The sequence below is a fragment of the Staurois parvus genome, unplaced genomic scaffold, assembly GCF_062004578.1.
Source record: "Staurois parvus isolate SC_StPar_1 unplaced genomic scaffold, SC_StPar_1.0 ptg000470l, whole genome shotgun sequence".
In the NCBI taxonomy this organism is placed as follows: Eukaryota; Metazoa; Chordata; class Amphibia; order Anura; family Ranidae; genus Staurois; species Staurois parvus.
Window position 1 is genome coordinate 1,189,630 of NW_028318266.1, and position 13,834 is coordinate 1,203,463.

Consider the following 13,834-nt stretch of genomic DNA (forward strand, 5'->3'; position numbering starts at 1 on the left):
CAGTTTCAGCTGCTTTGGTGTTAATGAAATTACCAACAGGTCCAGTGGATAGGCTGAATGAGACAACCCCCAAAACAGGAATGGTTTTAAAGGTGGAGGCCACTTTTTTCCCTACTCATCTTTTTCTGACTGTTTTTCACTAGCTTTGCATTTGGCTAGGGTCAGTGTTGACCAGCAGTCAACCGGCATGGCACAGGCAGTCCAACTCCTACAGGATGGTACATCAATATGTGACATTGCCAGAAGGTTTGCTTTGTCTCTCAGCACAGTCTCAAGAGCATGGAGGAGATTCCAGGAGACAGGCAGTTACTCTAGGAGAGCTGGACAGGTCCGTAGAAGGTCCTTAACCCTTTGAGGACCGTAAGGTTTTGGAACGCCAAAATAATCAATTTTTTTTTTAATGTTCGTACACTTCAGTTGCTGTAACTAAGCCATTTCATGAAATAATTGGCAAAAAGCTAGATCCATTTGTTGTTTGTTGATAAGAACTAATATTTTGACTCAAACCAAAAAAAAAAAAAAAGAGTTGTAAGTTCTTAATCAGATGATACACGCAATTACAAACATGGGACAAATACGTCCCTTGGTCCTCAAAGGGTTAACCTATCAGCAGGATCGGTATCTGCTTCTTTGTGCAAGGAGGAACAGGATGAGCACTGCCAGAGCCCTACAAAATGACCTCCAACAGGCAAAGTCTCTCACCAAACAATCAGAAACAGACTTCATGAGGGTGGCCTGAGGGCCCGACGTCCTCTAGTAGGCCCTGTGCTCACTGCCCGGCACCATAGAGCTTGATTGGTATTTTCTATTGAACACCAGAATTGGCAGGTCCACCACTGGCGCCCTGTGCTTTTCACAGATAAGGGCAGTTTCACCCTGATCACATATGACAGACGTGAAAGGGTCTGGAGAAGCTGTGGAGAACGTTCTTCTGCCTGTAACATGGTTCAGCATGACTGTTTTGGTGGTGAGTCAGTGATGGTCTAGGGAGGCATATCCATGGAGGGACACACAGACCTCTACAGGCTAGACAATGGCACCCTGACTGCCATTAGGTATCGTGATGAAATCCTTGGACCCATTGTCAGATCCTACACTGGTGCAGTGGGTCCTGGGTTCCTCCTGGTGCCTGACAATGCCTGGCCTCATGTGGCAAGAGTATGCAGGCAGTTCCTGGAGGATGAAGGACTTGACACCATTGAATGGCCCCCACGCTCGCCTGACCTAAATCCAATAGAACACCTCTGGGATATCATGTTTCAGTCAATCCCATGCCGCCAGGTTGCAGCTCAGACTGTCCAGGAGCTCAGTGATGCCCTGGTCCAGATCTGGGAGGAAATCCCCCAGGACACATCCGTGGTCTCATTAGGAGCCTCCCCCCGACGTTGTCAGGCATGCATACAAGCACATGGGGGCCATACAAACTACTGAGGACCATTCTGAGTTGCTGCAATGACATTTCAGCAAAATGGACTCGCCTGCTGCATCATTTTTTCACTTTGATTTTCGGGGTGTCTTTGAATTCAGCCCTCTGTAGGTCGATCATTTTCATTTCCATTTCCATCAAACGATGGGGCATCCTTACGTTCCTCACACATTATCCAGTACAGATATCCAGCAGGAGATTTTTCCCCATTGAGATCTGTTGTGCTTTCAAAGTGTTCCTTTCATTTTTTTGAGCAGTGTAATTTCAGATTGCTTTGAATTATTGCAGACCATGTCAGTGTACATGTATGCGTGTTCAGTAGATTTGGTACATTACACTGCGGTGTGATCACAATGTCTTTCTCATGCAGTTGTTGAGGTCGGTTGATCGCTGGTCTGCAGGATGTAACGAATGTTCCATTCACAACGCCTACGTGCACTGTATAGCCAATGCTGAACACTACGTCTACATAGAGGTGAGTTCCAGGCTCATTGAACTGCTTATAGATCCTTTCCTGACCACAAAAAAGACACAACCCTATTTTGTACAACCCGCCCAATGTGAAATTGGCTTTACTGGTCCTAGTATGACCCTACGGTGTGGTCTGCAACTCTTCAGGACAACATATTTCACTAAGCCAGGAAACCTTTAATAAAGCATTCCACCATCTTTACTTGCCCTAGGTAAGTAGTGTCCATGTATTCCGGAGATCTCCCTTCCACATTTTATCTCTGGGCAGCCCCAGCTCACACCAATGTAGTAGTCACAGACAATGTGGGCCAAGGTTCCCAAAGCTTCAAGCAGCAGCACAGTTGAGTACCTGCTGTCTAATATTTTTACCTTGTTTTCCTCTAGAATCAGTTCTTCATCAGCTGTACGGGTGGACGGACAATACAGAACTCCATCACAGAAGCCATCGTTAAGCGGATATGCCGAGCGCACAAGTGAGTGAACTGGTTGTAGGCCACACTGAGCAGAGCTGGTGGATGACAGGTCCGTGTCCACTCTGCATATGGTTTTAATAGTTGAACTAGATGGACGTGTGTCTTATTTTCAGCCGGACGAACGATGTATCTATGTAATTATGGACACAGCTTGCCCTACTGTATGGGCCTTCTGATCTGATCCACCCAGACAGAAGGGGACGGATCCCCTTCTGTTATTTTTTAGCAGATCCAATTGGAGGTAGGTGGGTTTAAACAGACACAAGTCCACCATAGAGGTGAATGGAGGGTCCAGTTAGGTCCGCCTGAAAAACAGACCGGCAGAACTGATCATGTGAAAGAGAACAAAGGCTGCTTTCACGCTGATCTGCTGCAGTTTACCCGCACCGCGGGTGCAGTGCAGTGCACCTCTGGATCTCCTGCGGATTAGCTGCAGGTTACCATAGAATTCTATTATATCCTGCAGGTGTGGTGCACTTTTTGAAAGTGAACTAAAGTCCTGCATTCAGGGTTTTGGTGCTCATTCGGAAAGTGCACCAAACTTATAGGTAATAACCAGGGGCGGACTGATAACTCATGGGGCCCCCGGGCAATAAGGGATCATGGGGCCCCTGTGTCCTTGCCCACACTCAAAGCACACCCAAAAAAGCCTATAAAAAGTACCAGGGGCATTTCATGGGGCCCCCTACTGACCCTGGGCCCTTGGGCAGTGGCCGAGTGCTCGAATGGTCAGTCCGCCCCTGGTAATAACAGAAGTCTATGGTTCGGTGCAGGTAACCCGCAGGTTCGCTGCGCTGCACCCGCAGATCAGTTTGAAAGCAGCCCAGAGTAACCAGTGCAGAACTAGAACGTGTGATTTTAATAAAAAGAAAAAACTGACCTTCACTTTAGGAATCACCCTGCAGGTATCGCCGGCTGTTGCTGTCCCCGGTGGAGTGTATTTGATATCACTCTGCCTGTGACCCGAGCCAGCGCTATACAGAAAGCATGGACTCTGCTCTCTACTGCAGCCGCATGCTTGCTCTACCGCCGGCTCCATTCTCAACACTGATGCTGTGGGATGGCGGGATGTGAACCCGCAATCTAGGCTTGCTGACCCACCATTCCAAAGCAGGAGGTGTCAGGCCACATCAGAGGGCTCCCCTGGCATAGTGCATTACCAAAACATTTATTAACCATTTCAAGTCCGTAACAGTAATTATACACAAATCATAATAAATTCTGTGGTTATAAAATAAATGTCCAAAACCACCAAAGTGAAAAAAAATATAAAATTTGTGTCCAAATACAATAAGTGATGAAAGCAAAAACAAAGAAAGTCCCCTTTAACCACTTCCAGTTCGGACACTTTCACCCCCTTCCTGTCCAGGCCAATTTTCAGTTTTCAGCGCTGTCACACTTTGAATGACAATTGCGCGGTCATGCAACACTGTACCCATATGAATTTTTTAGCATTTTTTTGAGACAGATAAAACTTTATTTTGGTGGTATTTATTCACCACTGGGATTTTAATTTTTTTGCTATATAAATGAAAAAGTCAAAACATTTTGAAAAAAAGTGTTTTTCTTATAACATTTTGCAAATAATCTTTCTTCATAAATCTTGGCCAAAGTGTATCCATCTATCCTTTTTAGTAAAAAAAAACAACCCAAATTGGTTTATAACCAAAAATAATTTTTTTAAAACATTTTTTAAAATTTTTATTTTATATTTTTATACTATTATTATTATTATTTTTCTTATTCCTTCTAGTGCTGGGATGTATGTGCTTACTAGAGGTACACGGTTGTTTGTACATGTACCTTTAGTAACCACATACAACCCAGCACTAGAAGGAATAAGAAAAATAATCAAAGATTTACAACCCATCATAACAGAGGATGGAACTCTGAAAGTAATATTTCAGCAACCCCCTAATACTGGCTTTTAGACAACCCCCCAACCTCAGAAACTAATCAGTAGGAAACTTCCTTCTGATGATGATGTCACAAATAATGGAAGCAAACCCTGCAATAAAATACGCTGCAAACTGTGCAACCAAATCAATCCATCAAAAAGTGTCAGACACTCAAAAGGGATCTTCAATATCTCCGGATCATACAGCTGCACCTCCAGTAATGTCGTGTACCTTATCCAGTGCAGAAAATGCAGCAAAGGATCTTATGTTGGCAAGACAGGACAGAAGTTGCGAACAAGGATGAATCTGCACAGACATACCATCAAGGAACATTATTATTATTATACAGGATTTATATATTATTATTATTATACAGGATTTATATATTATTACTATTATTATACAGGATTTATATATTATTATTATACAGGATTTATATATTATTATTATACAGGATTTATATATTATTATTATTATACAGGATTTATATATTATTATTATTATACAGGATTTATATATTATTATTATACAGGATTTATATATTATTATTATACAGGATTTATATATTATTATTATTATACAGGATTTATATATTATTATTATACAGGATTTATATATTATTACTATTATTATACAGGATTTATATATTATTATTATACAGGATTTATATATTATTATTATACAGGATTTATATATTATTATTATTATTATTATACAGGATTTATATATTATTATTATACAGGATTTATATATTAATAATATATAAATCCTGTATAATAATAATAATAATATATAAATCCTGTATAATAATAATATATAAATCCTGTATAATGATAATAATAATATATAAATCCTGTATAATAATAATATCATTATACAAGATTTATATATTATTATTATACAGGATTTATATATTATTATTATTATTATACAGGATTTATATATTATTATTATTATACAGGATTTATATATTATTATTATACAGGATTTATATATTATTATTATACAGGATTTATATATTATTATTATACAGAATTTATGGCGCCAACAGTTTGCTCAGCACTTTACAATATAACGGGAGACAATACAGCAACAATACAGTTCAATACAAGAGGGATAGGAGGGCCCTGATCCTGGGTGCTTACAATCTAAGAGGGAGGGGCTAGTGGTACAAAAGGTAATAACTGTGGGGGATGGACTGGTAGGAGGAATAGAAGATTCCATTATTAGCTGACGGCAGGATAGGCTTCCCTGAAGAGATAGGTTTTCAGAGATTCTCTAAAAGTGGGCAGAGTAGACGATAGTCTGATTAATTGGGGTAGAGAGTTCCAGAGGATGGGGAAGGCTCTGGGGAAGTTCTGGAAATGAACATGGGAGGAAGAGATAAGGGAGCTAGAGAGCAGGAGGTCTTGCGAGGAGCAGAGAGTACGGTTTGGGTGATATTTGGAGACAAGATTGTTGATGTACAGTGGCTAAATGGTTAGCACTTCCACCTGGCAGTACTAGGGTCGTTGGTTCGAGCTTGCATGTTCTCCCTGTGCCTGTGTGGGTTTCCTCTGGGTACTCCGGTTTCCTCCCACACTCTAAAAGACATGCTGGTAGGTTAATTGGATCCTGTATAAATTGGCCCTAGTATATGAATGTGAGTTAGAAGCCTTACGCCCCTTGAGGGTTAGGGACTGATGTGAATGTACAATATATATATGTAAAGCGCTGCATAAATTGATGGCGCTATATAAGTACCTGAAATAAATAAATGTAATTTGGGGCAGAGTTATAAATGGCTTTATATGTTATTAATATTTTGAATTTTATTCATTGGGCAATGGGAAGTCAGTGGAGGGATTGGCAGAGAGGGGTGGAGGACACTGAGTGGAGGCCAGTGGAGGAATTGGCAGAGAGGGATGGAGGACACTGAGTGGACCAGTGGAGGGATCGGCAGAGAGGGATGGAGGACACTGAGTGGACCAGTGGAGGAATTGGCAGAGAGGGATGGAGGACACTGAGTGGACCAGTGGAGGGATTGGCAGAGAGGGATGGCAGATATGGAATGGTTAGCAAGGTTGATGAGTCTGGCAGCAGCATTCATGATAGACTGAAGAGGGGATAGCCTGCGATGAGGTCGGCCAATGAGGAGAGCGTTACAATAGTCAAGGCGAGAGATAACCAGGGAGTGAATAAGTTGCTTAGTGGTTTCCGAGGTTAGGAACGGTTGTATCTTAGAGATGTTGTGGAGGTGAAGTCTACAAGATTTGGACAGTGATTGGAACATTGGAACATAAAGAAGATGACTTCTGCACACCTGTGGGACTACATTTCGCACAACCAGGCCACACTATGGAAGGTCTTGGTTCTTAAAGGAAATGTCAAAACTATCCAGGAAAGGAAAACTTTTGAACTAAGAATATTTCTATTTGACACAAGAGATAACGGCCTTAATTTGGACATGGGATTCCTCAATCATTATCCAACAGTTTTACAACTGCTTGGGGGAGCAGTCTTTGCTTTTGCTGTGTCTTGTCTCTAGTCTAATCCTAGTTTTATAACCATTGCTGTGTACATTTGTTCCTGTGTGGTTTTTTTTTTCCTGTTTTTTTCCCCCCTCAGAGATTGTTTCATTTAACATTCTGCTAAATCTTTGTGAAGTAGTGCTGCTTGGACCTTGAGGAAGGGGACAAAGCTCGAAAGCTTGTCCTGAAAATTGTATGTTAGTGCAAATAAAAAAAGTATCACAGACAGGATTCGATTGTTTCTGTCGCAAGTGTACTAATACGGCTACAATCACCTCAAGCAAAATTTAATAAACAAAGAAGTTGAGTGCATAATTGTCACCCAACCCAGTGTACCACAATGTTGGCAAGCTAACGTGTTTCGGGGGACACCCCCCACTTTCTCAGAGCTAGCTCTGAAGGAGGTGTGTACCCTGAAACACGTAAGCTTGCCAACATTGTCGTGGTGCGTTTCGGAGGACACACCCCCTTCCTGAGAAGTAGCTTTGAAGAAGAGGGTGTGTCCCCGAAAAGCATTAGCTTGCCGACCATGTGGTACATTAAGGGGGTGACACGTCACCAGCACTGGACCTGAGGTGGGTAGGGGGTGGAACGAAGGGACAGTGCTCGGAGGTGGGTAGGGGGTGGAACCAAAGGACAGTGCTCGGAGGTGGGTAGGGGGTGGAACGAAGGGACAGTGCTCGGAGGTGGGTAGGGGGTGGAACCAAGGGACAGTGCTCGGAGGTGGGTAAGGGGGAGGAGACAAGGGACAGTGCTCGGAGGTGGGTAGGGGGTGGAATCAAGGGACAGTGCTTGGAGGTGGGTAGGGGGTGGAACCAAGGGACAGTGCTCGGAGGTGGGTAGGGGGTGGAACCAAGGGACATTGCTCGGAGGTGGGTAGGGGGTGGAACCAAGGGACATTGCTCGGAGGTGGGTAGGGGGTGGAACCAAGGGACAGTGCTCGGAGGTGGGTAGGGGGTGGAACCAAGGGACAGTGCTCGGAGGTGGGTAGGGGGTGGAACCAAGGGACAGTGCTCGGAGGTGGGTAAGGGGGAGGAGCCAAGAAGTGATTCAGAAGGGAGCAGTTCCTGCACCTATTCTCTGAGCAAAAAAAGCCCTGGCTGCAGGGTAGGGCAAAGCTCAAACAAACGAGACTTAAAACCGTTTTTTTTCTATCAATGTGAATGTGCATGCTTACACATGTATGAGCTGAAATCAGATTCACGCTGACCGCTGATGAGTGATCCATTTTTGCAGGGAAAACGCCACCTTCCGAGTCTTCATCGTCATCCCTCTGTTACCGGGCTTCGAGGGGAACATTGAGATGGGAGGTGGAAACTCCATCCAGGCCATTCTGCACTACACATACAGGTAGTACTGCTATCCTGATCATTATTCAGGTTTCCAGCCTTACTGTAGGCCTGTCTGGCCGGAGCCGTCATGGCAGCTATAGAAGGAGCCTTTTTGTTCTGAAAAAAATAAATTGTTACAGTGTCATAAAAAAGATTACCAAATCAATACTAAAGCGTCATCGCAAAATATCGTGGCCTTGGAAACCAACTACAAAGTCCTGACTCGCTGGTACCTAGTCCCAGCAAGACTAGCGAAGTACACCCCTAATTACCCCTCAACTTGCTTCAGAGGCTGTGTAGACCTGGGCACACATTTCCATACATGGTGGGATTTCCCAACCACCCAAGTCTTCTGGGCGAAAGTCTTTAGAACGCTTTCTACACTAAGCGCAAAAATCCTCCAACCGAACCCATCAACTGCGCTGCTCAACCTATGACCCCCTGACGTCACAAATTCAAAATTCAAACTTATCCTGCAAGTTACTACAGCAGCCAAGCAGGTCATCTTGGAAATCTCCCTCGCTATGCATCGCAGTAGTTAAAAATAAAGTTACCCAGGATATGATTCATGCAAAAGTAGAATCCACAATTCATGCAAAAGTAGAATACCATCCCTAAATTCAAGAAGGTATGGAACCCCTGGGTAGAACATTTTCCTTCCGCCTAACTTTGATGATTCACTTCTCAACCCGTAACAAATACTTCAAGCTACATTGGTACCAGGGGCGGACTGACAACTCATGGGGCCCCTGGGCAATAGGGGATCATGGGGCCCCTGTGTCCTTGCCCAAACTCAAAAAAGCCTATGAAAAAGGTACCAGGGGCATCTCATGGGGCCCCCTACTGACCCTGGGCCCTCGGGCAGTGCCCGAGTTTCCAAATGGTCAGTCCACCCCTGATTGGTACCACCCCCCACCAATCTCATATTCTTCTTCATCTATTGCTTCTAACCGTGGAGTCACCTACCTCTCCTTATCCCTCCCCTCTTTCTCTTCCCTTTCCTATAAGGTCTCATTTGTTATTGATACTTCATTTTGTACCTATGCAATTTTTTGTATGAGAATTGTATCCCATTTATTCTTTCCTGTTAAAATCAATAAAATCTTTGAACAAGAAAAAGATCACCCAATGAGTAATCGAACGTCGTTGCTTTTCCAGTTCTATTTGCCGCGGAGAGAATTCGATCATCTCTCAGCTTAAGGAGGAGAGTAAGTGTCGGGGGGTGGGGTGGGTGTCATGGAGGGTTTGGGCCAATTGTTGGCATCTTTTTGAATTTGGTGTTTTTATCTTCTCCTTTTTGTAGTGGGCGATGGCTGGCGGCAGTACCTCTCGGTTTGTGGTCTGCGGACACATGGCGACATGCCTGACGGCTCTCTAGTAACGGAGCTCATTTACATACACAGCAAGATGCTGATCGTTGACGACAGAAAAGTCATCATTGGTATGCCTCCCTATCCACTTTAATGATTCACATATTCCTGAGACATTGCCCAGTCAGGAGTGGTGACAATACTTTCTTGTTACAGTTTAAGGTTCCCGTGGTGTCACCTTCCTGACTGTTCGTTGAAGGAGTAGTGCAGTGCAGTTATCTCTGTGCTGTGACCTCCTGCAAGCATGTTTCCTGTGTTAGACTGACAGCACTGTGCAATGTCATAAAGCCTGCTTGGCTGACACTGCTGATAATAAATTCACTTCTTTGACCACAGCTTAGAAAACAGAAGTGAGAATCTGATGTTTTCTCTGCTCCTCACAGACAGTTCAGCTTTCAGGTATCTCAATAAGTGGAGCTCAGGGTTTGTATGGTGTGAGCCTGTGTGAGGCGTGACCAAATGTATGTTGTTTTCTTATGAAGGTTCAGCGAACATCAATGACAGGAGCCTGCTGGGGAAGAGGGACAGCGAGCTGGCTGTGTTTGTGGAAGATACAGAATTTGTGAACTCCACAATGAACGGCAATGTGTACCAGGCTGGAAAGTTTGCTTTAAGTCTTCGGATGGATTGTTTCAAGTGAGTTAGACACCCCTGAGGATGCTGCACACTATTCCGACTTTTGTGGATCTACCATGGGAGCCTTGCCCACTAACACCTGGGGTCCCCGGAACAATGACCCACTAACACCTGGGGTCCCCGGAACAATGACACACTGACACCTGGGGTCCCAGAACAATGACACACTGACACCTGGGGTCCCGGAACAATGACACACTGACACTTGGGGTCCCGGAACAATGACACACTGACACCTGGGGTCCCGGAACAATGACACACTGACACCTGGGGTCCCAGAACAATGACACACTGACACCTGGGGTCCCGGAACAATGACACACTGACACCTGGGGTCCCGGAACAATGACACACTGACACCTGGGGTCCCGGAACAATGACACACTGACACCTGGGGGTCCTGGAACAATGACACACTGACACCGGGGGTCCCGGAACAATGACACACTGACACCTGGGGTCCTGGAACAATGACATACTGACACCTGGAGTCCCGGAACAATGAAACACTGACACCTGGGGTCCCGGAACAACAACACACTGACACCTGGGGTCCCGGAACAATGACACATTGACACCCTCGGTCCTGGAACAATGACACACTGACACCTGGGGTCCTGGAACAATGGCACACTGACACTTGGGAGTCCCAGAAAACAATGACGCACTGACACTTGGGGGTCCCAAAACAATGAAACGCTGACACCTGTAGGTCCCAGAACAATGACACACTGACACTTGGGAGTCCCAGAAAACAATGACACACTGATACCTGGTGGACCCGGAACAATGACACACTGATACCTGGGGGTCCCGGAACAATGACACACTGACACCTGGGGTTCCAGAACAATGACACACTGACACCTGGGGGTCCCGGAACAATGGCACACTGACACCTGGGGTTCCAGAACAATGACACACTGACACCTGGGGTTCCAGAACAATGACACACTGACACCTGGGGTCCCGGAACAATGGCACACTGACACCCTCGGTCCTGGAACAATGACACACTGACACCTGGGGTCCTGGAACAATGACACATTGACACCCTCGGTCCTGGAACAATGACACACTGACACCTGGGGTCCTGGAACAATGGCACACTGACACTTGGGAGTCCCAGAAAACAATGACGCACTGACACTTGGGGGTCCCAAAACAATGAAACGCTGACACCTGTAGGTCCCGGAACAATGGAACACTGACACTTGGGAGTCCCAGAAAACAATGACACACTGACACCTGGGGGTCCTGGAACAATGACACACTGATACCTGGTGGACCCGGAACAATGACACACTGATACCTGGGGGTCCCGGAACAATGACACACTGACACCTGGGGTTCCAGAACAATGACACACTGATACCTGGGGGTCCCGGAACAATGACACACTGACACCTGGGGTTCCAGAACAATGACACACTGACACCTGGGGGTCCAGAACAATGATACTTGGGGGTCCAGAACAATGATACTTGGGGGTCCAGGAACAATGATACTTGGGGGTCCAGGAACAATGATACTTGGGGGTCCTGGAACAATGATACTTGGGGGTCCCAAGCTAAGACCGGACACATGGACATCATACATTGTGTACATCTCAGTGTCTATTTTCCATTGCAGTACAATTCTTGGTGCACTGAAGCCTCCATGTCTGGATGTATCAGATCCGGTTTCTGATCGATTCTTTAATGAGATCTGGAATCCCACGGCACTGAATAACGCAGCCCTGTATGACCAGGTATGTGCATTATTGGGGTGATACCACATAGAACAATCATTGGAACAGAATACATAATAGTCCTGTCAGGAGAACATCACTTTTACTACACACTACATGTTGCACTAGATCCCTGAGAGATAAACTCAGAATGAAAAGGCTGCATATATCATGATCCCTGAGTAGTTCACTGATGTGTGCCTCCCAGTTCTATTTTTTTTTTTTTCATTTTAGGGTAGTATTTAAAAATGATCCTTTGTTGCCCTTTCCAGGAAGTGGATCTTCCATCAGGCTGAATGCATCTTCATGAATAGTACACCCCAACGCATGTAAAATGCAGATGTGTGAGTAGGCCCAAGGAATCTCTTATGGAGATCCCTGTGCTGAGCTCCCGGGTCTGTACACCTGCAGTGCCCATTGTGAGGGGTTCCCACCATCCCTGTGCTGAGCTCCTGGGTCTTCACATCTGTTGTGCCTATTATGAGGGGCTCCCACCATCATATGTGCTAAGTCCCCAGGTCTCAATACATACTGTGTGCAATTTAAGTGGCTCCCATCATCTCTGTACTGGGTTCCCAGGTCTGTACACCTGCTGTGCCCATTATGAGGGGTTCCCACCATCCCTGTACTGAGTTCCCAGATCTGTACACCTGCTACACCCATTATGAGGGGCTCACTCCATCCATGGTCGGTATATTTGTTTCTTATTATGGGCAATACTGTAGTGGGCAGGGACATCCAAAAAGAACCAAGCTTAGAAGCATGGCAGGGAGTTACATAGTTAGTCTGGCTGAAAAAGACAAAAGTCCATTTAGTTCACCCTTAAAAATTCCCACCACTGGAGTCTTCAGGGTATATGAGAAGCCCACAAAACACAACCTATGAATGAAATCCTACTTTTGGGTGGAGTAACCCTTCAATGGATGGATTTATGGTGAGGTCATTGGGGTTAGGGATGTATAAATGCAATTTAGGCCACCTGTAGAGAACATAACTCTGCATGGACAACCACCGTCCAGCTTCCATATCACCTCTGATTGTTCTGTGTCCATCCACTCTCCAAGGTATTCCGTTGTCTCCCAACCAATGCCGTGCCGAGCCACCGTGTACGCCAGGCCTACACAGCCGTGCCCAGCCTTGCCAGCACGGTTCCCCAGATCTCCAGGGAGATGTTAACACGGGCGAAGGGCCATTTGGTGGAGTTCCCTTTGTACTTTCTATCTGAGGAGAATCTGTTACCTCCACTGAGCAGCAAGGAGGGCGTCATCCCCACCGAAGTCTGGACGTGACCCTACTGGAAGGACTCTACTGAGAAAATGAACAATACAAAATCCGGAATGTCTTCCAGGACTGACCAGCACTACCGAGAACCAACATTCATGTGTCATCTCAGCACTTGGTGGGCCTTTGTAGAGAAGACACAGAGTAATGCAACCCCCACTACATACAAAACATTCCAGCACTGTCCCTGATATGTATAGTACCGCTCTAATCCAAGCTTTATGCACTGTGTCCTGTACTAATCCCGACTATATACACAGTGTGCTGTACTAATCCCAGCTCTATACACAGTGTTCTGTACTTATCCCGGCTCTATACACAGTGTTCTGTACTTATCCCGGCTCTATACACAGAGTTCTGTACAAATCCCAGCTCTATACACCGTGTGCTGTACTAATCCCAGCTCTATGCACAGAGTTCTGCACTAATCCCAACTCTATACACCGTGTTCTGTACTAATCCCAGCTCTATGCAGTGTCCTATACTAATCCCGACTCTATACACAGTGTTCTGTACTTATCCCGGCTCTATACACAGTGTGCTGTACTAATCCCGACTCTATACACGGTGTGCTGTACTAATCCCGACTTTATGCACGGTGTCCTGTACTAATCCCGACTCTATGCAGTGTCCTATACTAATCCCAACTCTATGCAGTGTCCTATACTAATCCCAGCTCTATGCAGTGTCCTATACAAATCCCAGCTCT

The 13,834-nt window shown here is 45.3% G+C and overlaps 1 protein-coding gene across 2 annotated transcripts in view; it reads left to right on the forward strand.

The window, feature by feature from the left end:
* The window catches only part of PLD2 (phospholipase D2), a 120,514-nt gene extending 106,954 nt beyond the window's left edge, over positions 1-13,560 (forward strand). For both annotated transcript variants that reach the window (XM_089689345.1, XM_089689346.1), the window contains exons 18-25: positions 1,797-1,901; positions 2,282-2,370; positions 8,015-8,128; positions 9,268-9,317; positions 9,413-9,550; positions 9,962-10,115; positions 11,748-11,865; positions 12,909-13,560. In XM_089689345.1, the coding sequence (XP_089545471.1) occupies positions 1,797-1,901; positions 2,282-2,370; positions 8,015-8,128; positions 9,268-9,317; positions 9,413-9,550; positions 9,962-10,115; positions 11,748-11,865; positions 12,909-13,133 (993 nt within the window). In that variant the 3' untranslated portion in view covers positions 13,134-13,560. The remainder of the gene's footprint in view (positions 1-1,796; positions 1,902-2,281; positions 2,371-8,014; positions 8,129-9,267; positions 9,318-9,412; positions 9,551-9,961; positions 10,116-11,747; positions 11,866-12,908) is intronic.
* Positions 13,561-13,834: the final 274 nt, after the last annotated feature.